The 24,836-nt window shown below is 41.3% G+C and overlaps 1 protein-coding gene across 2 annotated transcripts in view; it reads left to right on the plus strand.

Moving 5' to 3' along the window:
- Positions 1-24,836, plus strand: part of LOC120571299 (retinoic acid receptor beta-like) — a 232,602-nt gene that overhangs the window by 140,229 nt on the left and 67,537 nt on the right. For both annotated transcript variants that reach the window (XM_039820181.1, XM_039820182.1), the window contains exon 3: positions 18,173-18,314. In XM_039820181.1, the coding sequence (XP_039676115.1) occupies positions 18,173-18,314 (142 nt within the window). The remainder of the gene's footprint in view (positions 1-18,172; positions 18,315-24,836) is intronic.

Consider the following 24,836-nt stretch of genomic DNA (forward strand, 5'->3'; position numbering starts at 1 on the left):
TCACAAGGATCGGTGTAGAATCAGTTATTGCCAAGCAAGTTTGCACTTGCCCAGTGTACATGAATGGTCTCTGGTATGTGTTTTCAGGCGTGTTAGTATGGACGGAGAATAGTTCTGAAATGGTGCTATAACTCTTGTGTGGATGGGGATCGTTTTCATAATAAAACGCCATTTAAAAATATAGTACATATAAACGTAGGAGTGTTGATGTAGCTTTAGAGGTAATTGCGGCTCACATTTGCAGGTGTGCGGTGGGTACGTGTTTGTAAAACTGAACCTTATTTTCTTTTTTTCTGATACCATTTCTCGCTGAGAATGGATGAATAATTGTGGAGTTAATATGTTGTTGTTGAAAGTGCACAGCATGGATTGTCAGAAAGTATTTTGCACACTGGATTTCAGATATCCTGCTGACTAACAGACAAACACGAAAGCATGACTAAAAATATAATCTCTTTGGTGTAACAATGCATTATGCAGGAGTGTAAATCTGGTAACAAGATTGCATACTCTATGCATTTTTCTGCTTCTGTGGATACTGGTTTTTGGATGTGCAGTCACATATTTGCTAAGGGTTTAATACAAATAGTTTATATGTAGGTTTAATCAAAGTGCACATTCAGTTGTCATTTACATACAAAAAAGCTAAAATCAAATGTCTTGGTGATGATTTGCTGAATGTTCATTGCTCATAATTACCCTTTCTGTTTATTTCCCACTACACCCCGGCCTTTATACACAGCAGTGCTTTGCCTAGCAGCACCCTCCTCACATTTCATAAGCCTTCCCATATCTTTATTTACTCCCCGCTGTCTGCCGCTGTTGCAGGACGGTGATGATGAAGAGCCCAGTTGAGTTGACAGTTTACTGCAGAGATAGAGAGCGAAAAGAGGACATGGATCTGCCGGGCCCTTTCTCTGCCAGTCACCATAATCTATACAGCTCCCCCCAGTGCTAACACACACTCCATAATGTGATTTGTCAACATTGTACAACATAAAAAGAAGCCTGAGCACTAATAGAGAGAGAAAAATCAAACGGAGAGGGTCAGCGGCGCAGAGGTGTGACGGGAAATATATACGACTGTTACGCCACGCCATCCTTCTCCTCCCCCTGCAGTGCAATCTGCTGCTCAATTGGTGATACTGCCTCTCTGTGTCTGTTTCACTCATCAGTAGAAGAAGAAGTATTCAGATACCACACTGTAAAAATACTAAAGTAAATTTTACAAGTAAAAGTCCTGCATTGAAAATCTTACTTAGGTAAAAGTATGTAAGTATCATCATGAAAATGTACTTAAAGTGATGGTTCGGAGTAATTCACCCTAGGGTCCTTTGCACCATGACCTCGAGCCAAACACCCCCCCAGAAGCTTTTTTCACCTGGGTCAAACATTGGGAGAGTTAGCTAGAGTAGCGTTATCAGCTGAATAGCTTAGCGCAGGGGCTAATGGACCCACGTTTGTATCTTGTAAGTTACCCCACTAATAATGCCCAAAATGATACCAAACGTCTACAAGTAGTACAAATAGGTTATGCTCTCATAAAACGATGGATTGGAAAGTTTGTAAGTACACCAGAAGTTTATGAACACTTGCCTGCTCTCTTCAGCTCTCTGTTGCTGCTGCTGCTACCTGCAGTTAGACGAGTGCTTAGGGACGTCTACAAATTACTACACCGAAAAGAGTTATCAATCAATCAATCAATCAATTTATTTATATATAGCACGCTTAAAAACAACCATGGTTGACCAAGGTGCTTCACAGGTTAAAACAACAACAACAAATTACTGCTCATACATTTTATACAACAATAAAACATGTGTAATATACAGTATACGAGGTATAGTGAAATTAAAATAAACTTAAAATTACCAGGAAATAACAAACCTAACTCGAAGGAAAAGCCAAAGAAAAGTAATGAGTTTTTAACAATGATTTAAAGCATTCCAGAGTTTGGCAGGTTCTGATATGGACTGGCAAGTTGTTCCACAAGTTAGGGGCAGCTACACTGAAGGCTCGATCACCTCTGGTTTTTAGTCTGCTTCTCGGTACATCTAAGAGGAGGAGATTAGCGGATCTTAGCACTCTAGCCGGGATATGAGCGTGCAGAAGCTCTGTTAAATATAATGGAGCCAGGCCATTTAAGCATTTAAAAGTCAGTAGTAAAATTTTAAAATCGATCCTATAATGAACAGGGAGCCAGTGGAGGTGACGCAACACAGGTGTGATATGGTCCCTCTTCCTCTTTCCTGTCAAGAGACGTGCAGCCTACTGCGGGGGGGCATTTATCTAAGCCCACGTCAACGAAGTTACAGTAGTCAAGGCGGCGAGAGGTTATAAGGGCATTTATCACCCTTTCCAGATCTTTAGGATGGAGATATGCCTTTACCTTGGCTATAGTTCTCAACTGGAAAAAACATGATCTGACAGTGGCGGATATTTGTTTATCAAGCTTAAATGCACTATCTAAAACAACACCAAGACTCCTCACAGTTGAACGACTGTTCGAAGCCAAGGGGCCAAGATAATTTAAATCAAGAGGTTTAGGGTTTCCAAATACTATGAGCTCTGTCTTTTCTCCATTTAAATTTAGAAAGTTTAAATTCATCCATGTTTTAATGTCTTTCATACAATCAAACAGGGGCTGGAGATTTTTTACGTTCAGGGGCATATAAATATGAATGTCGTCTGCATAACAGTGAAAGGAGACCTCGTGCCTTTCAAAAATGGAGGCCAGGGGCAGCATATACAAAGAAAATAAAATGGGGCCTAAGACGGAACCTTGGGGACCGCAGGTAAATGGAGCCTTTTCAGATAAAAATCCCCGAGTTGGACAGAGAAGCTCCTGTCAGTTAGATAAGATTCAAACCACCTTAGTGCAGTACCTTTGATTCCCACACAACTCTCCAAACGTGCCAGGAGAATTGAGTGGTCCACAGTGTCAAAGGCCGCAGTAAGGTCTAAAAGCACTAAGACAGCAGAGGCTCCTGAATCGACAGTTAAAATCAAATCATTAAAAACTCTCAACAATGCAGTTACAACAAAAATATTTATTAATTCAATGATTAAATAAGGTAATGTCTCCAAACTTACCTCAATTATTACTTGTCTCCTGCTAGTTATACTACAGCAATTACTTAGTTAAATTAATAAATATTTTTGTTGCATCTCTTTTCGGTGTTGTAATTTGTAGACGTCCCTAAGCACTCGTCTTACAGCAGCAACAACAACATCAGAGAGCAGAAGCCAGCAGGCAAGTGTTATTTACATAAACTTCTGGTGTACTTACAAACTTTCCAATCCATCATTTTATGAGAGCATAACCTATTTGTACTACTTGTAGACGTTTGGTATCATTTCGGGCATTATTAGTGGGGTAATTTACGAGATACAAACATGGGTCCGTTAGCCCCTGCGCTAAGCTATTCAGCTGATAACGCTACTCTAGCTAACTCTCACAATGTAAGACCCAGGTGAAAACAGCTTCTGGGGGGGTGTTTGGCTCGAGGTCATGGTGCAAAGGACCCTAGGGTGAATTACTCCGAACCATCACTTTAAAGTATTTAAAGTAAAAGTACTCAATGTAGAACTCTCCTCCCATTTTAGAAAGTGTAAAGTGTGAAATATGTAAAGTAACTAGTAACTAAATCAGTCAGATGAATGTAGTGGAGTAAAAAGTACAATATTTCTCTCTGAAATGTAGCAGAGTAGAAGTAGAAAAGAAAAGACTCAAGTAAAGTGCAAGTACCTCAAATGTGTACTTAAGTATAGTACTTAGAATTTTTGGTTTTACACAAACCAACTAGCCAACAGTTTGCAAGGCCCCCCCTCCATAAGCCCATACACACACACACACACACACACACACACACACACACACAGGAGAAATACATCTACTTTTAGACATTATTAGGGACTTAGATATCTTCAGAGAGACCGGATGGTGCAATAATAGATCTTTATTCAATCTAAAGACCACGAGCAATTTTTCTGCAGAAAAATGACTGTCCTTCCTTCAGCATTCATTCCTTTTACCCATAGCCACAAAACAGGCCCATACTTCTCATTGGACAACCCACAACATCCCCATAAAAAGTGTTAAAGACATGCTTGCAAAATAGTGATACATATTACATCCACCTTTTTCTCGTACTGTCTGTCTGAATATACCTGTATTCCCCTTCTGTCTGAAACGCTCCATTTGAGCGCCTGTCTCTTTAAGCCCCCCTCCCAAAAAAAAGCCCAGTCTGCTCTGATTGGTTCTCAGAGTTTCTATAACGGTGCTGTAGAGGCAATTTCTACATATATGTATATATACTGTATATAGAATAGTTGTGACATCCCAACAGTAAGGAAGTCCTGATGGCTCGTTTAAAGGCACAGTTTCTGAGTATGGGCTGTGTGCATTTCTTTGTTCATTAAGCGTTTTGATACTTTCACAGTATTTTATATAGCTCATCAACCTGTTTTTAAATCAAAAAAAGACATGAGAATCTCCCTTTTTATGATATGGGAGCTTTAAAAGAAACTAAAGCGAAGTCCAGTCCTGCCCACAGAAATTTGCCCCTTTCGTAAAGTCCCACCTAGTCTCGCGTTGCCAGACCTTCCTCCACAGTGCTGCGGAGGAAGGTCTGGCTAGTCCATACAGCATTCCGGGATGGGAGAAAAACGTTCTCTGGTTCATTGGCATTTCTTTAAACCAATCACAATCGCTGGACGGAGCCACGGCACCTCTGCAAAATAGCCTCAGGAAGGAACTTGTTTTGGTTGAACATGTGTATGTTCAAAAGTTGTTTTAGTCGTGCAACAGAAAACTCAGATTGGACAGATAGTCTAGCTAGCGGTCTGTCTGTAGCAATTATCCCTAGTCCTCATAAATCCACCGGAGTTTAGAATGCCAACACATAGAAAGAGTAAGGTGACGGACATCTGGATGAAATGAGGGACTTCCAGCGGCACCTGAATAATCCCGGAAATTACATCGTCGATATAGACTAAGTCCCACCAAACAGTGTGTGTAGTCAGTACGAGACAGCCCAGTGCTGTCTGACTGAAACACATACTGCCCTGAATTCAGCTGCTGATGAACACATCAAATTACGTACAAACATGAGCTCATTCTTTTCCTGGTAGTCAGTGTGCATCATGGCAGCTTCATTTCAACCCTTCTCTATTTGTCACTTGTTTCATTTGATATATCTGTTTACCCACAACCAAATCCTGAACGCAACACCCTGAAGAAGGCCTGACAAAATCTCCTCACTTTGGTTACACACTTGTGTTACTGTGAGTCCAGGCCTGGCTGCGCTGGATGGGACAGGTCAGCAACAGGTCTTACTCTGTGTGCTGTGTGTTAATGTGTAAGTGAGCAGGAACGGGCCTCCCAGTCGGAGAGGGAGAGAGCTTATAGATGGCTTCTGATCACTCCGGGGGGGGGCAAAGACGAGCACTGAATGGCAAGCGGTGACCTGAAGAATAGGGGCCACAGTGGGGCGTCTGTTAGCAGAGGACTGGGTGATCTGAAACCTCCTCCTCATTCTCCCTTTGTCTTTTCATGCCTCTCGCTTCGCTCTCCGGTTCTCTTGTCTCTGCAGCTATTCAGAGAAGGTTGGGTGAGTCACACAGCTCCTCTGTTCAGGCCTTTCACAAGCTATCTCTCCTTTTTTTTCTTCCTCTTCTTGTTCTCTTCCTCTTTTTTTTGCCCTCTCCCTTCTACTTTCCCCATGATTCGCCTTTCAATCTCTACTGTATCTCCTGGTCCATCTGTACACTTCAGGTGCTCAGATGGACAGATAAGCACTGATTGGGTTTCGGGGGATTGGGGGGGGAGGGGGGGACAGAACAGAAGACTGGGGGTCTGAGAGAGCTGGCTCTTGTTTTCTGCGTTGTAGCTGTTGACTGCTGCTCTGTTTGTGCCTTATCTGTTGAGGTTTCACGTTTGCCACGGTAACAATGCCGGTCTTTGTGCAGTCCGGGTTCCTTTGTTGTCCTGCTGTTCTGTTTCTTCAGTTAATACAGCAGGTGAACCACATCATCACTGTTTTGTGTTTCCAAAAAAACAACTTGGCCCACGTAGGCCTGTAACAATTACATAATTGTCTAATTGTCAATTTTTTTTTACATGTGATTGTGGTATCTTTGTTTAACCGTAATACATTTCTAACATTAACTAAGGTCTTAAGGGGTATGACTATTGGTCAGACTGTTGAAATAAAGCTATGTTAGTTAGTGGCAGTTGAACCTATAAACATTCATAGCAACAAAAATAACAAGGGGGGGATACAGTTAGAAAAAATGTTTTATGATAATAAAGAGACATGGTTTACTTTATTGGCTGTGTATTTGTGTTATTACATTATCTGGGTCACATGACAGTGATATATAAGCTGTATCCTGGAATTCATTCAGAATTTTTATTTGTATAAAAAAAAAGTAATAAATAAAAAAAAAATTTAATTTCACTAAAAGAAACAATGATATTGTTAATTGCAATATTTCTGAGACAATTGTACAGCAACATTTTGAATTGTTACAGCTATAGGCACATGGAGGACGGGGTTGTGCATGGAATGCCTTATACACTTAAAAAAAATTCAACGCATTCTCACTAACGGGTTCGTATGATATTGTACGAAAATGTATGCACATCAAAACATATATATCCTACGAAATTAGGAGACCGCCGGCTGGTCACGTGACGGCTGGTCACGTGACGCCAGCTCCGTGACGCCGAGCGGCAGTTGCTAGTTGTTTAAGCTGCAGGCTACAGACCACAGCTCGGTCATATCAACAGCAGATAGTAGATGTGTTTAACTGAAAATGGGTGACTGTGAGCCGCTCGTTTCAACAGAGATTACGGTTCAATTTAGTTCACAAAATAGGAGCGTTTTGCCACGATGAAAATTAAGATTAGACACAAAAGCGACTAGTTAAGATTAGGAAAAAGATAGTGGTTTGGATTAAAACACTCCCAATGAACATGCATTTCCTGGGTGAAACTCTTTTGTTTTCCCCGGGAAGCGAAGTCCACTGCCTGGCTCGTGCCTGTGTTTTAACACCCAGACGTCCACCCCGACCTCCTCCCTATGCGGCCAGCCTTATTATACCATCTTATAGCCATCTTATACAGCGGTCGTCAATGTAGTGAATATGGCAACAAAAACAAAAACGTGGAATGCTTACTTTTCGTAGCTTTGTGGAACAAATCGTTAATGAGAACAGGCTGAAAAATGTTGTTGCCAATCTCCAAATGATTGACTTTTAGCGACTGAGAACAGCCTAATAACCATTGCATTAATGATGATGTCTTTAAAGCAAGTGACTCAAGGGAATCGTGAAAGTAAAGGGAAATGCTATTAGTTGTTGTGTTGGTATTGTTATTATCCTGCACTTGGCATTTGTCCACAGCAGCCGCTGTTTAGAAGAAGTTTCCACAGTCTCGATCTAATGCTAAAGCCGCTCTCTACCACAAGTAGTTTAGATCCTTTCTCAGCGACAATCTGCACCTGGACTATTCAACATATTTAGGACCCTGCGGACCCATTACCAGCCGAGTGTCCATAGTACAGCTGTCAACCTTCCTTTATGATACCATTAGAATTAAAAAAAAAAACTTTTATATTCAAATTATATTCGATTCGATTTAATGCTCAAATTCAGACTATTAATAACATTTACTACACTACTCATCAGTGGTGGAATGTAAATAAGTACATTTAGTAGAAGTACAATGTTGAGGTACTTGTACTTTACTTGAGTCTGTTCTTTTCATGCCACTTTCTAAAAATATTGTACTTTTCACTCCACTACATTCATCTGACAGCTTTAGTTACTAGTTACTTTACACATTAAGATTTCTGCACACAAAACACATGTAGTTTATCAAATCTGATGTTTTATTCTAAATGAAACTAGCCAACAATATAACGGCCTACAAGTCCAGCTGAAATGATTAGCCTAGACCATTAAACACACAACAGTTTGATCCTTTACACTTCCCTTTTCCAGCATTGAGTACTTTTACTTTTAATACTTTCAGTACATTTTCCTGATGATACTTACATACTTTTACTTAGTAACAATTTCAATGCAGGACTTTTACTTGTATGTATGTTTTTACAGTGTGGTATTGATACTTTTACTCAAGTAAAGGATCAGAATATTTCTTGCACTACTGCTTCTCAGGCGTACGCATTGCTAACGCCATTATCAGCATATGATAACATAAGCATTTAAATTTCAACTTTAAATTTAATTTAATTTAAACATTCTCACTCCCATTGTGTCAAAAAGCGATACTTGTCATGTGCCTAATACATTTTTGAAAAATTCTTAATAATACTGTATCAAGAGACAGAATAAAGGGCATTTCCACACAGTGGTTCCCAAAATGGGGGTTGCAAGATTATTGACATTATAGAAAAGAAGAAAAGCTGCTGCCCAAAATGATTTCCTCTAATCTTTCTTAGAGAATATTCAAGGCCTTTTTAAATTATTCAAACAAAACAACAAAAAAGGGCACCGTTTTCAAGTATAAAAGAAGGAATTCCCAGTGTGAATCAATTTATTTTCATTGTGAAGTAGAAAATGGTCGGTGGGCCACCCGGCTCAATCCGCAGGGCATAAATAGAGTACCACTGCTTTATCTTTGGCATTAAAACACAGAAACTGGAGTTTTATTATTAAAGCAGTTATTGATTTCTTCTCATTTAATTTTCCTAAAATGGGACAGGAACATTTTTGGAAGTCTGCTTTACTCACTGCCCTCCTTCTTTAACTTGTATTTTTCGCTGCTCACTCGTCCCGCCAGCTCAGTCCCCTTCCTGAACTCTGCTGTGTCTTTCCAGTGAACTGCAGGTGTAAGTAATAGCCTGTACTGGATAAACTGGATAAATATCACCCCCCCACCTACTCTCCACTCTACCTCTCCTCCTCATTTCTCTGGAACCCCCTAGGGTCTCCTGTGTCCTCTCCACTTTCCACGGCAGTGATAAGATGTCGACACGATTAAGAGCGAAAGCTAATCCGCCGCTCCGCCTCTCTCCCCTCTCGGCTGTACTGAATGCTCAGGCAACACAAAGCGTCGTGGCCGAGTCCAAAGAGCCAGACAGCCAGTCGATGGCAGGAACAGAGAGAGAGGGAAAGAGGGGGACAGGGAGGGAGGGAGGGAGAGAGAAAGAGGAGGAGGCCAGGTGGACAAGGGGTTGGATTGTAGCTACATAATTAATGGGCGGCACTTTCGTTTTTTAATCTGTAAATGAGAAGGACTAAAATGGCGCGGCCGTCGCTCTGACACCCTATCCCTGGCCCATTAAGATAACAAGATGTTGGATAATGATCTCGGTTAAGGTGCAGTTTATCAGTCCAGGGGGAAGTGGCCTCATCTCCCAGGTGGCTGGGCCCATGTCCCCTGATGCCCTGACATTACATCTCAACATGGCCTTATCTACACATAGAATGGACAGAGTTCTGGTATGAAGAGCACTGTACAGTAGTAGTATTTAGCACAGTGGTGGAAGAAGTATTCAGATCCTTTACTTAAGTAAAAGTACTAATACCCCACTGTAAAAAATACTCTGTTACAAGTAAAAGTCCTGCATTGAAAATGTTAATTAAGTAAAAGATTGTAAAGTATTAAAAGGGTTAGGGTTAGGGTACTTGACTCAGAATAATCCTCATATTTTACTGGAAACAATCCGATCTGTCAATCAGTTAAGCGTTTAATCGGCTATTGATTTCATCTGTAAATGTTATATTGTTGGGTAGTGTAATTTGTATTAAAACATTGCATTTTATTAACTACATGCGTTTTGTGGGTTAGGGTTAGGGGTCTGACTAATGCTGTTCTGAGTTGTAAGCAGTGTATAACTGACTAATGCTGTTCTGAGTTGTAAGCAGTGTATAACCTGCAGTGTAAAACCTACAAGTTAGAAGCAAATGTTGAAACATGAATCAATTTCATTCTTATTTTGGCAAGTAAACTACGTGCTGTACGGCCATCATGCAAATGCATTCATTAGGGTGGGGAGGAGAGTACCAACATTAATCGGTGCTACTCCTGGCAACTAATGGGGGGAAACAAAAACCAAAAAGACATCTATATGGTTTTCCTAAACATTATTATATAATTATGCCAATGTAGGCATGTCCAGAATTTTTGGGAAAAGTCAGGGCAGGAGGTATAATTAAAAAAATTGAAATCACAATGTTAAATGTTGTGACCTATGTGTTCCAGTGTTAAAGGAATACGCAACCATTGGTTGAAATAGGGTTATTCACCGTCTCCTCTATATTTATATAGGTGGGCAAACGCATTTTTGTCTCAGTGCATGCATTGCCTTAGTCCGGCAGCCCCGTCGCTAGCTTAGCTTAGCGTAGTGAATGGAATCCTTTGTTGCCGTTAGCATGTCGTGAGTAAAAGTGACCCAACAACAACAAAAACAATACCTAATTACTTCTTGTGGCCTGCGTATTCACAACGAGTACAAATAGCAATGCGGATTAAGACTAGACGATTTCCTAGGCAGATATTGATTTGGGACTATATTGGGTGGAAGTAGGCTACAGCCGAAGCACTGTTCCTCGGGCACGCAGAAACTTTGTGTGAGTACAGGTCTAATAAGGGTCGATCTATCCCGTAAAATAACCATGCGTCATGTTTACAATAATCACTTACTCTGTGGACAGCTGTTTATTGGGTCCCTTCGGCGTTTTTTCCAGTTGACTTTATCGCACCAAAACAAAGTCGAGGACTGCAGGATGGATCAACGCAGAGAAATCCTCGGTAGCTGTGACACAACTACAGGCACGCTCATTTCGGTCGGCGTATGTTGGCATATTCCCCCACACTCACACCACCAGTTCATGTTGGCTCTCATCCTCACGTCCTCAGGCTGTTGAGCAATCGTAACCTCCTCCTCCTGTCGTTCTATTTCCAAAGCACGCAGCTCCTCTTCTGAAAACTGGTTCGTAGAAGTATGTTTCTGGATCTTGACTACTTGAGAAGTCATCCTCTTCGTCTCTCACAAAATCCGCCATGTTCATCGCCATTCACTTTCTACAATAGGAAAAACAGCCAGCTAATATTCACGCCGGTATGTTGACGGCAGTTGGGGGGTTTTCAGGTGCTGCGTGATATCTCTGTGCCCGAGTAGCAGTGCTTCGGCTGTGCTTCCACCCAATATAGTCGGTAGTATAGTATAGTAGGAAATCGTCTAGTCTTAATCTGCATTACTATTTGTACTCGTTGTGAATACACAGGCCACAAGAAGTAATTAGGTTTTGTTTTTGTTGTTGTTGGCTCCCTTTTATAGCCTTGTTGACACCACACCCTTCTCAGTTGTAACTGAGAGTGGGTCTGGGAAAGGTTAATTGACAGTTCATTTCCAAAGGGGCGTCACCAATGGACGCCGCTAGAAATGCCTCTGTGCACATTGGATAGTCCTTCAACCAATCAGATCAACGATCTGGGTGACGCTGCGTTTCGGTAGCCATCATGTATGTAAACGTAAACAAAAAGCTGCTCGCCGTCGCTGCGCTATCGTTGTCGCATAAAGCGGTTGTGATTGGTGCCTTGATTTTGGGGACATTGGAAATGGGTTTGAATGGGCGAAGAGCCAGACTAACTTGCAGAGCAAATCTCAAATTTGGGTTTACCCAGGCTATCCCTTTTACTCACGACATGCTAATGGCAACATAAGACTCTATTCAGTCATATGAAAGACCTAAAATCCACGTAAGGAGGGGTGGTGGATGGGACAAACATTACAGGACTTTCACTTAGGAGACCGGGGTTCCTGTCCCATTGTTGTCCCTAAAACGTATATTTTGTAAGCCAACCCACGATCTTTTCCTAAACCTAACTGTCCCGTTCTTGTGCCGCATGTCAGTTAAACGCACGTCCCGACCCAGAGTGCCATAAAGTGACATGAAGACTCCCGGACAAGGGCGTCTACTAAATATGACGCTAAAGGAGACTTTTTGCATCAATAACAAACGCTAAAGGCCTCTGCTTTTTTAATATGAACAGCGGTCTTCTGGGTGAAAGTGTTTGTTTGATCTATCAACCCTGACCAACCCTGAAAACCCCTATATGCAGACTATTTTCACTCTTATACTACGTCACCTGACTTCCACCTTTGCTCCTGTCATAACTACTATGGCCAATAGAGGTTGCCGCCTAACAATAAATATGGGTCGTAATACGCTGCTTGCACAGACGACCTATACGGACTGGTAATAGCATAATAACATTTTTAGATTTGATGTGTCTTTTGTCATGTTTTTTACATAGAAATTATTTAGAATTTGGACCAATTTTTACCACCGCCTCATCTTCCATGTATGAATAGAATGTATGGTGATAGGAGGCAATGCAGTTATTAGAGTTTAGTTACAACTGTGTGTACGGGAAGCGCTTAACATTTAGTGCCTCTAAATTGATCTCACATAAGCATGGATGTGTTTGATTGCTTTAATTATCCGTGGTTGTTTATGGAGGATGTTAGTGTCCTATTGGATTCAAACCATGTATTAAAGAAGTGCAATTTTGACACTAAAGCTATTCAGCTACTTTAAAACAAAATAGTGAGAATACCTCAAATAACTGATATAATTGAACTGCAGTATGTTGCAGACAGGTAATGTAGGATGGTAAACTGAGTTTAGCAGCCCTGCATCCTTGTGTTTCGAGGTGTGATTCATTCTCAGTGTGTCCCCACAGCTGAAACCTCTGATCCTATAATTTATTTAATCCAACAGCAGCCCCCTCCACCCCTGTGCTGCACTCTACCTAGGTAAACACCTTTGTACAACACTCAGCTCAAGGGTGTCCTTTGGTTGCACATTTATAAGTTTAAAAAAAGTAAACCCTGCAGGACACGCGCTGGCAAATATCAGAGAAGTCTACACTAGGTCAACACTTGTGTCCTGTGGCGGAGGAGAGGAATGAAATGAGAAGAGGAAGACAGAAGAGACGCAGGATGGAGAAAAGAAGAAGTACAGATGAGCAAAAAAAAGGGAGGAAGAAGAATGAAATCAAGGCAATCAAAAGAGCAGATGTGATGATTGTTTGATTCTCTGTGATGATCGTGTGAGTCTCAGACACTGGTGTTTCCCCGGAGGCTTGTGGCATCTGTTTACTACTGATGCTGAGAAACCACTGGAGATGCACAATTACAGCCTACACAAAGTATACTCAGTTAAGTTTACTTAGGCTACATTTACATTGCTACGTTTTGTTTTTTAAGCAGAGTTTTGAGCCAAAAGCGATCTGTGCTTTTAGCTCCAGTAGAAGAACTGATAGAACTGATGTCTGTTCAAACTAACACATCCAAACTGCATATCTCAACAACATTCTTGTAAACTGGGCATGTGCGTGCCGGGGTAAACAGGAGGCAGCATGTATACTCTGCCTGTTGCTGGTAGTTGCCATGGTAACGTTAGTAGCTTAGTCTCAGAGAATGAGATGTCATGACCCAATCAGGCAGCGAAACGTTAGCGTCAGTGTCGGTGTTGCCAAAGGTCTTCGTTTGCGGCCGTTGAGACTGGAACACAACCCCGCAGATTCCAAACCAAAATGGGTCAGAAGTGTTTCCAAATGTCTCCGGTTAAGGGGCTCTAAAAACGCCAGAGCAGGGGGAATGAGAGGTGTAAACGTAGCAAAAGGTGTTTGTTTTTCAACCACAACGTAGCAATGTAAATGTAGCCTTATATACGTTTCATTTACGGGATTGTTCCGGTGCCGCTGGAGGTTCTGCCGGATTTCCCACACCTTCCGCTTTCTTTGTGTTGGCATTCTAAACTCCTGTGCTGTAGTAGCGATTTGTCTCAGAATATAAAAAGTAAACCCCAGGAACACACTTCATTTTTTCAGAAAGACATTGGCATACTGAATCTGCTGTCAGCCTCATGTGTATAGTCAATGTGTAAGCTCTTTTTAAAATAAAATCCATATTATTTTTTGAGTTTTGCCTACAGAAATTTCATAAAAAATGTCAGCCTCTTATATAATGTTTTGATAATTCTCTGTGGGTTTGTCACTACATTTCCCCGTATACATAGTCATTTGATCCTTTGTGGATTTGATTAATTAAATATTTAATAAGATTAATTAAACTTGGTTATGTAGAGCGATGGTTTTGTATTTGCACGTGCAGGTTTGGAGTTGTGTGTCTCCACTTTGATACAATGGAAAACTCAGATTCTCACAGCATTGGGCATGACATTATAAAAGGTTGATAGCAGTGTCTTCTTGCAGAAATATTGTCCCTGTTACTCTGGATAATGCAGAGACTTACTGGCCAGAACATCTCTCAAAGACAATTTTTTTCAGTAGAAAATAGTTCCAAAGGTGGCCCAATTCCTTGTTCGATCTGGGCCTGGTTTGGTAACACGTCACGTCATTGCAAAGACAACTTGAACCTACTCATTGCAAATGCTGCATCGCTGGTCATATTGCACAAAACTAAGTTTCTTATAAGAGTACACATAATTTTGTCAGGCCAGAAAATGTTGTTCCCTTTCCCCATCAGTATATATATATATATATATATATATATTTAATGTAATAAATATCAATAATGCAGATGAGGAAAGTTTAAATGAGAAGCATTGCAGCTCAGGCCTTGAACTGTCAACAAACCTTCCCCAAATAGCTGAAGCTCACAAAATGCAAATCTGTCTTGGCAAACAGTCTGCAGCAAGTGCACAACACGCCAACTGCAGCAGCAGTTTAACCCCCAGCACACTGTACAGCACTTATCACACACATACATTTCCAAGGCTAAGTGACCTACATGCGCTCAGCTTTGAATGACATAAGTACCTGAGTAGCCTTGGGTTCTGCACCCAACCTGAACACACTTATATGGCAGCTGATGGCAATGCAGGCCGCTTCCATGCTCATCCATCACACCCCACAGGTAATGTCCACGAACATGCTGGGCTTACATCAGCCAGGATAAAGCCCTCTATTAAGAAAATGAATAATGCCATCTTAGGGGAGATGACCTCGGACCGACCACGTGTCATCAAGGCTGACACACGATTGGCTGCGTTTGGTTAGTGTCTGTGCTACTGGGGGGGGGGGTCCAGAGGTTGACGGATGCTCGAGGCCGGGGCGAGATGGGCTACAGAGTCAGCCGTTTCAGTCCTGTGATCTAATCTGTTACCCATCATGCATCCTGCTTCACTAATGAAAAGGCAAGGTCCCATCCGTCACAGGCAGCGACGGTAAATGGAATTTTAACCCCCACCCCCCTTTAACTGAACGAAGATCTTCAGGCACAAACGCCTTCAAACATGTGCAAACAGGGCCTGGATGATGGACGATCATTGCAAAAGACCCCAGAGCAATGGCAAATTAATATCAAGAGGGAAAAATCAGTGAGGACTCCCGCTTCCTTTAGATGCTCCTCTGCTTTCTGTCACTTTGCTCGGCAACAGACGTAGCAGAGCTCAGCCTCTGTTTCTGTGTACTGAGACAAGCATCACAGCTACAGAATGAATTTAAAAAGTGTGTGCATACTGTGTTGACCTTGTGCACTTCTCTCTTTGTCTGTTTAGTTTGCAATTTTTTCTGCAAATTTTCTTTATCGTGAATTGTAAAGCTAAGCTGCTTTTATGAAAATGGTACTGAATAAAAAGAAAGGTTTCAAAAAGTTGGGGAGACAAATATTATTTACTGTGTCATTTTGTACCAGAAATTATGCTGAGCATTCATCATACTCCAAAGCATATGGGCAATGTCAGGTTTAAAAACATTGCAATTGGAAATTTTATTTTGAAGCATTGGGTATTGATTTTTTGTGTCACCATCACCTGCCACTTTTCCCAGTCACGAGAATGGCAGGGCTAAGGTTAGGGTTAATCCTGCCCCCATGCAAATGTATCCATCAACCAGGGCTCACAAAAATTAGCCATGAGCTCCGCCAGTATTCCCAGAATATACCCTGCTCCAGGTTTATTATTTCATTTAGTGTGTGATCATTTAATAAAGACAATTCTAGTTAGATTAACTATCACATGAACAACTCTAACTCAGATGATTGATCACCCCCACATCTCAATGTTATCAACACAGCCATTGTCGGATGAGATCATATCTGACAGTTACAATGCTGTTTACTCATATAAGGGATAACTTTTCACACCTACATTGATTGATGCCTTAGGCCACGTGGTGTCCTTGCCTCTATATCCTAACATGTAAAATGCAAACTATGTGTAACATGAATTTCAGAACTCTATTACTTTTATTCAGGAATTCTGTCAGGAGTCTGTCATGTAAACCCGAAAATACAAATAAAAATTCATTAAAATCATGAACTCAAGTGTCATTATGAAACACAATGACTGCGCTTTAACATCAGCAACTTCCAATCCAATCACGCCTTCTCGTGGCTGCCTGCAACAAAATTATTCATTATTTTTATTCAAAAACTCAACTGTCTTAGCCTGACAAGCCAGACCCACATCAAAATTACATTTGCTGCCGATAGAGTGCGTCTAGATTTCCAGGCTACAACTGTCTGTCATGTAAACCTGAAAATACAAATAAAATAAAAAATCTGAGCATCCCAGCTGCTTTAGATATCGACAGTAGAAATGGTTGGTTCACGTCATGTCTGAGAGTACCGAACACAGGTTTAGATTTCTGTGTGGCTGGAGGGACATGTAGTTAAACCTTCCTGGCTACTACTCAAGAGTCTGCTCTTGAGACTTTTTTCTAATTTTCGGGACAATTAGGGCAGGATTTGGGATTCGGGACTACTGCTTCTGGTCACCCTTAACCTGACTCCACCAGATGGATTGCTTCGCATTTGCTCGGCATATCCATCTGGGAACTTTCCGTTGGAGAACTTTTGGGAAGGGGCGAAAATACTGGTTAGCTGATTGAATAAACCATCTATCACCACCTATGTTGGTGATAGATGGGCCAAATCAACCAATCAGATCAAACTCTTGCCGAAACCAGTCGGTAGAAGAGCAAAAACATATTTTCCTCAGAGAAAAGCCTCCAGTGCCGTTTTTTGCTCTTCTTTCAATGAAGAAATACTTTCTAATTTGGATAAAACTTGCGCGATAGCTACGCTCATCTCATCCGTGGAAGTTGCCATGTTGTTTAGACTAACAGTTGCTTCTCGTTGCGTCACACCTAAACCCGCTTCAAAACCAACGCTGACTGGTCGGTCGTATGGCGAACGGCTTGTAATTTTCTCTATCTCAAGATGCCAGACTGATCTGCGAGTAGAAAACTGGAGCTCGGGAGATCAGGACGGTCTCACGAGGCTAGGTCACCCTACTTGCACACGTTAAAAGCTTGAGGCTTTTTTAAGGCCTCATGAGTATACGTCATCACCCTAACTGAAGATTTATGAAATTCAAGGACATTCAATCTTCCGTTAAAGTTTTTTTTTTTTAACCAGGATTGAAAATGTGATTATCATGGCTACATCATTTTAATTTTCTTGTCAATCTTAGCAATCTTAGAGTAAAAGATAATTGAGCATGATGTGAATCCCTGAGCTCAATACCTCCAACTGTGATGATCCTGTGTCTCAACACAGCTCTTAGACTGTCACAAGTGTTGATGGAGCTGCATGGTTTTGGTACTTATTTAATGATATCTCTTTTACAGTTAAACATTTGAATGAGCCCAAGACCTGTTACTTAACTGCTGTTCTACTGAATTACAATGAAAACATTCTTTTGAAAGAGAAGTAGCTTTGGTCTTCCACAGAAGCTCAGTGTCACCTTCAGACGTGCTGCCACCCCCCCAGCCCCCCCATCCCTGAACCAAAGTCCTCAGTTATTCTTCCATGCAGCACCAGCCATCTCACTCATTTGATACCCTGAGCTTCTTCACTCTCTGTTCCCACAAGTACTCTTGTTTCTGAGCTTAAATCCAGCATTTGAAGCGCCACATCTCCCAGCAGGGACCCCTCGACTCTCTTTTCTCTCAGCCTTAATGGCAATGAAAAGATAAAACATCTTGCACATTGTTATACAGGCTGTCGGGATATTATCATATCCAGTGGCAGGAGAATTTCAGTGGAGCTGTGTGGAGGTTTTTAAAAAAATAGGCGGCTACAGAAGATTAGAGGGAAAATTAGGTTAACGTCGTGAAAGTCCTCTTTTCATGAGCACCCCCCCTCTCTGTCTGTTTCCTCAGGGTTTTTTCCGCCGAAGCATCCAGAAGAACATGGTGTACACGTGTCACCGGGACAAGAACTGCATTATCAACAAGGTGACGAGAAACCGATGTCAGTACTGCCGCCTGCAGAAGTGCTTCGGAGTGGGAATGTCCAAAGAGTGTGAGTTTTAGACCCAATTTACACAGCGTGTAATTGAATTAAATATTGTCATGGGTTTGAAAGAAGGGGTTTACACAGGTCTCTGCTGTTTCAGAGGCTTTTCCAAACAAGAATACAATTAAGGGGAATAATGATTTTTTATTTTAAGAAGAGGTAGCAATGAGATGATGTAATTCAAGTTTAATTCCTGTTGTGAGAAAGGTCACAGTCTCCCCATTGCTCCAGACAGATCTGATGTTTTTGTCTGCCATTTTTGATGCCATTTTTCATCTCTTCAGTGACGTTTAACTCACATAAACATGTGAGTTAAACGTCACTGAAGAGATGAAAAATGGCATGTAAGTCATTGACTAATTCACGAAGTCTGTTCCCATTGCACTTTGTCACACTTTTCATTTAATCAATACGCTGACTTTTCCACCTCAGCCAAGTGTAAAAACTTTATATTAAGAGATTTTTCCCGTACCCTCAAATGCACAAAATGCAGGGCCACAAGGAATCTGTGAATGCAGAATTTTTGGCAGATTTTAAACAATTCAAATAAAACTCTAAAAACATCTCCACCCCAGCAAAAAATAATCCATTAATTTTAGATTTTCATTCTGGATCAACGCTGAAACTTAAAAAAAAAAAAAAAAAAAGATTCTGTTTGGGTCTGCTAATCAGACATAAGGACAACAACCCCTGTGAGGTTTTCAGGGCCTTTAAAGGAGAAATCTATTTAAACTGAGATTCCTTTTCCACAGAAGACATGTGACAGTAGGAAAAACACAGACAATAATAAAATGAATATTGGCTGAATTCCATTCAGCTCCTTCAGTTTCAGGGTCCTGGTATTGTTCATGCTGGCTCACTGTCACACTGTCCATGGTTTACTGGGACACCTGAATAGAACTAGGCTATCGTTAATGTTATTAGTAACACCTGTGCTTTTCCTACTCTGCAAAAAATACTGAGTGTTTTCACCCACATTTGAGGAAATATATTATATTTTATTTATATTTTCTGCTGCATTAAACAGTATTCAGCATTGTTTACAGTGCACACTAAAAGAAAAGTGTAATAGAGTGTGGATATTAAATACATATGAACTGCTAATCCAAATGCCTGTGTTGCCACAGTACATTCCAAGTGGTATTTTTTAAATTGGACATTTTTATTATGAGCTTTTTTAATCTAATTATCAATTGTTTTTTTAACATTAGAAATTCAGTACCAACACATTCCACGATCAATTAGTATTTCCCCGCTTTTTTATTCTCTCTAAAACATGCTGTAACAACACCTGTGTTTATACTGCACACTGTCACTGTGAGTTATCATATAATTGGTCAAAATGGCAGGCAGATCCCAATAAATAGAGTATTTTGTATATTATATAAATATATTATGTATTTTGCCTCTATATATTATTAGAATATAGATGCAAAGACAGAACATATCGTAATGCATAGTACACCATAGGTGTGAAAAGTCATCCATTAGTATGAGTGGTACTAATCCGGTAACAACCTTACCCAGATGATGAATCATCTGAGATAGAGCTGTTCACGTGATAGTTTCTGTAACTCATATTATTCAATCTTTATTTTCTATACTGGCCAGTATTTCAGCTAGCACAGAAGAGTTGCATCATTCACAAAGAGTTGTCGAACATCCACCCAGTGGGATCTGAGAAACCATGTCACGAACAGATAAAAACAGCATGCAGAAGCTCTGTATTTAGCTGTGACTGGCTGCTGTGACTGGCTGCTGTCAATGCCCCCGCTCCACTGTCATCCACAGGAACAGTTTGCATTTCACAGGTTACTGGCATCCTTTGATTGCATCAGCATTTATAGCTCAGGTCCACTTCATGCTCCATAAGCCTCAGGGGGTGGCATTCCTTTCTCTTATGCTGTTTCACACCTCAGCAGAGGAATCATAGAAATGATGATGTCTGATATCCTCAGGCTACCAGCCACAGGGGCCACTGAAAAGAAAGGGAACTATTCCCTCTCCTATATCCATGGATGGAGGTGATTGGATAGCGTCCTCAGTGTCCTGCTCTGAACGTCAACAACAGAAGGACCGTGCTGACTGGAAGTTGCTTTCACTCTAGGGACCAAAGGGTTTGCAATTGTGTCCCAAATCTGTTAGCAGCTATGGCAGATACCATGAGGGAGATCTATTGACTCATTCAAGCTAAGCGCCTAAATGCAGAGCAACTCATTTTGGAGGGGTCAGCTTACTGATGCTTGGTCAATGTCTCTCAGCATCAGATACCGACGCAAAAATTACCCTTTAGCGTCTGTATGGAACACACCAGGCAGAGCTGCAACTTGACCACAGCACTGTATTAAGAGCGACAACGGTAGCGAGTAGTTTAAAAGACTGAAAATCTGCGCAAGGAGGTTGGTTATTCAAGCAAATATGGCAGTGGTAGTTATTTAATAATGAAAGTAGGGTGTTGAGAGCATCTGCTTTTGCCTGTGAAGCACTCTGTGACTCTGTGATTAGTGCTATACAAATAAACTTCACTTACTTTTGGACACTAGACTCATGCTTTCATGTGCCTCTGGAGATTACTGAACTGCTACATGAGTGATGGGGGGGGGGTATTGTGATTGAATGCGTCATTACACAAGTTATGTATTTGTATGTTGTCAGTGGTAAGCGATCATGAGTCTCATAAAGTCCTGAAAGTACTGATGTGATCCTTTATTAATCTGGTGAATCTGTAGAACAAGAAAAGGAGAAGGAATACCGTTAAGACATGCACTGTGTGTGTGTGTGTGTGTGTGTGTGTGTGTGTGTGTGTGTGTGTGTGTGTGTGTGTGTGTGTTCTGTGTAGTCATGTGAGAGAAAAGAAATTAGTTGTTGAAAGCAAAAAAAGATTGTTGTAGTAAATCTTCCGATTGCCAAATATTCAATATTCACAGTTTGATTCATTTCATAGACAAGCATTTACTTTTGTTTAAAAGAACAGTCCAACATTTTGGAGGTGTGATTGCATCCATGGGTTTAAATTGTGGGTAAACTATTTCCCTGTGCCTGGAGCCCAAAGTCAAGCAACGAAGTCAAGCGTAAACAAACAAACACAGGACTTTGACCCAGGAGACCGCTGTTCATGTCCAGTTTGAGACCAAAAGTCAACGTGGACCTATTCTAACTAAACATACTCAAGTTCACTTTCTTACGTAATGTACTTAACAAATGTAACATTTATTTTTTAACCCTAACCCTTTCCTATACCCAACCCCTACCCCTAAACCACCGACAAGTGCTTCTGGCTTTGCCTTCCCATCTAACTGCTCAGTCGTCGGACGTAGTGGCGGAAGTCATTGACATAACTTTTCTAACACCTAACCAAGTAGTTATATTCCCTAAACTTAACCAAGTAGTTTTGTTGCCAAAACATGCCTAACCCTAAGTAGTTTCTTTGTGTAGACCTAACCAAGTTTTGATGCCTAAACCTAACCAAGTTGCTTTGTTGCCTAAACCAATCCAAGTAGTTTCATTGTGTAAACTTAGGTTTACACATGAAAATGATTGGTTGGTTAGCCAAGTTTTTGTACTGCCTAAACCTAACCAAGTAGTTTCATTGCCTAAACCTAACCATACACTGCATGTTGAGAAAATGACGCCAAGCGATCCTGATCAAGCGTCCGTATGTAATGAGTTGGGTGTGAGAATGTGCTTGTTATCGCCCGTTGTTGCTTGTGATCACCCGTATTTATGAAATATCTGAGCAGCTTTATGATACAGTGTAAAGGACTGACACAACTGGAAAAAAATTAGAGACTCTCTTCTACAGCGCTCTGACAAACATCCAATTCAGTTAAATTTTTGATAGTGTCAAATCATAACAGAAGTTATCTCAGGACACTTTGCAGATTAGGAGTAGTTTTTAATTTACAGAGACCCAATAATTCCCCCAATCCACTGCTATTGACAGAGAGGCGGTCATAAGATCAGTTATCCTGCACAGCTCCAGGATCAGCTGGTCAGCTATTATCAGCTATGTGTTTTTTCTTCTTATTTTAGTCTTATCTGTGTGGAAAAAGCTTCTGAACCAGCAGTGAGACAATCTAATCTTATCACTTCTAAATTGCATATGTGCCTCTTTCATTCCCTTCCTGCTCCAAGGTCATATTTTCACAATGCAGGTTTCACATCTGACAACCCCCCTCTCCCCTCCACCCCCTTGTCCCATCAGAACCATTAGCTTAAACTCAATGCTCTGGTGGCAGCGAAGAATTATCATGGTTGCTCAACACCCACCTGGTTAGTGTTAGGGATCTGCCATGTTAAGTGCTGTGGCAAGCGGCCCGGGTTGCATCACGTGGGCTCCAGATAGATAGTGTTTATTAAGCGCTGCATCTGTTTGCTCAAAGAGACACTGTGCAGAGCTTGGCAGCACCCAGATGGCTGGCCGGCAGCTTCGCAAAACGGCCGCCATCCACGCCTGCTGCCATCGAGCCATACAGCATCCCAATAACGCTGCAGAACAGAGAAAGAAATCGGCATCCTGCACCAGGGGGCTAGAGGCAGCCGAGAAAACAGAAAATAAGAGGACAAAAGACAGTGGGTGAGACATTGCTCATTGACTAAAGGGTGAGAGTTTTGTGACAGTAGGCATCGCTGTGGAGAGTGTATTTAAGAGCGTGTCTGAACTCCACTCAATGACCCTTCATCCCTTGGTCTAACACTCTGGAGAGCACTTCAGAGACACTCGGCACTCGCTCATTCACAGCACTCCCTCAAAGCCTGAAAGTTTAGAATTATAGAATTATAAAGCAGCATGTATGTGCGATGGGAAAATCTGATTTCCAGGACTTCATATTCTCATTATTGAGTCAAAGTAAAATACCTGATTGGCAAAAATAGATGTGGATTGTAAAACTTTCAAAAGTTATAAATATTGTGGTATATTTTGAATTCAAAGTAGCGCAGGAAGAGTCTGTTAGTTGATCGACATAAAAATATTCAGCTGCACTGATCAATATTTTGGTATTACTGTATCAATGGTCCAAATGAATATATAATGTGAAAGGTGTTGCTCATAGTGATGAACCTACAGAGAATTATCAACACTTCTGTAGTCCCGTTCTGCTACCCAGAGCCTTTTAGAGTCTTTGTTTTGGTTTTGCAAATTTACTGTTTTGGTTCAGTCTCAAAGTCCTCACCATCTTTATTTCCAGCAGCAGCTGCTTTCAGTTAAAAATGCCCCTGATAAACTCACATAAATTGACAGATTAATGTGTAATTTTTGCAACCCTTAATTCAAAGAGAAGTCTCTTAGTCATGCACAAGTCAGGGGAGTAATAATCTTGGAACATCGTCTAGGTGGCGCTAAAGCTTTGAATGGAACAGCAGAAATTGATTCTGCAAAATAATAATAGTCTCAGGAAGGAACTTGTTTTGGTGGAAAATTTGCACCCCACAAAAGAAAATTTACTACTGTTGATCCAGACTAGAGGAGTAAAGCCATATTTAGAAGGACAACAGCTCTTTGTAACAAAATACATTCATTTCTAAAAGACAATTAGTTGACTAAGAAGAAGATGACATGCCTTTATTTATCCCACAAGGGGAAATTCACATTTTCTCTCTGTTGGAAATTCACATTTTGACTCTATTGGTATAGTTTTTAAACACATTAGGCCTGAAAACACACACATGCTCAGGACCTGTACATGCACTAATGGAGAGATGTCACTCCCTACGGACTGGGTTAGAGTTAGGGTTAGGGGTTATACTAGTTGACACAGCAGGGGTACCAGCACAGAGGGGGAAATGCAGGGTTGTCCTGCAAAAACGTTAAACGTGTGCAATGTTTTGGCATCTGATAGGCCGTCAACCTCTTACATAAATATAATACTCAAACTGGTCTTCCTGGATCATATTTCATCATATCACTGGTACCTGAAACAACACGCCCCCCCACCAATGCAGCCCCTTCTCCTTTTTTCAATGCAGGGCCAAGAAGTCAGAATTTTACACCGAAAAATGAGTTCAAGGGGCAAAACAGACACGTATAGACCAGCAAAGAGAAAAAGATGCTTTTCATGTGGAAGTCAGGAGTAGTGATCTCAGGCACTTCATAATGATGAGAGTCCCTGCACTGGATGGGTTCCCCCCTGCCCTTTTTGTGAGTATTAAAAAGCCATATATTTCCATGGCCTCTTGTCCGATGCATCATTTGGATGTATCTGCTCATGCTCGCAGTAATTTGCTCGGAGTGCAGTGGTAATTGATTGCCCTGGGTGGGTGGGGGTGGGGGTGCACTTGCCATGTTGCTGTCTTCCTAAATCACATCTCGTGGCTCGCCTGCCTCTGTGTGGACCCCAACCCCCTCGCCAGACACAGTTTGTCACCAACACTATGACAAATGACATCCACAGACACACGTGAACAGATTGTGTTCCATCCCCCTTTCCATACCATTATTCTGTACAATCCCCCCTTCCAAGGGGCAAAGTGTTTTTGTGTATGTAGAGAGATGCTCATGGTTTTGTCCTCACCTCACCACCATGACTG

This window comes from Perca fluviatilis, chromosome 13 (assembly GCF_010015445.1).
Source record: "Perca fluviatilis chromosome 13, GENO_Pfluv_1.0, whole genome shotgun sequence".
Taxonomy (NCBI): Eukaryota; Metazoa; Chordata; class Actinopteri; order Perciformes; family Percidae; genus Perca; species Perca fluviatilis.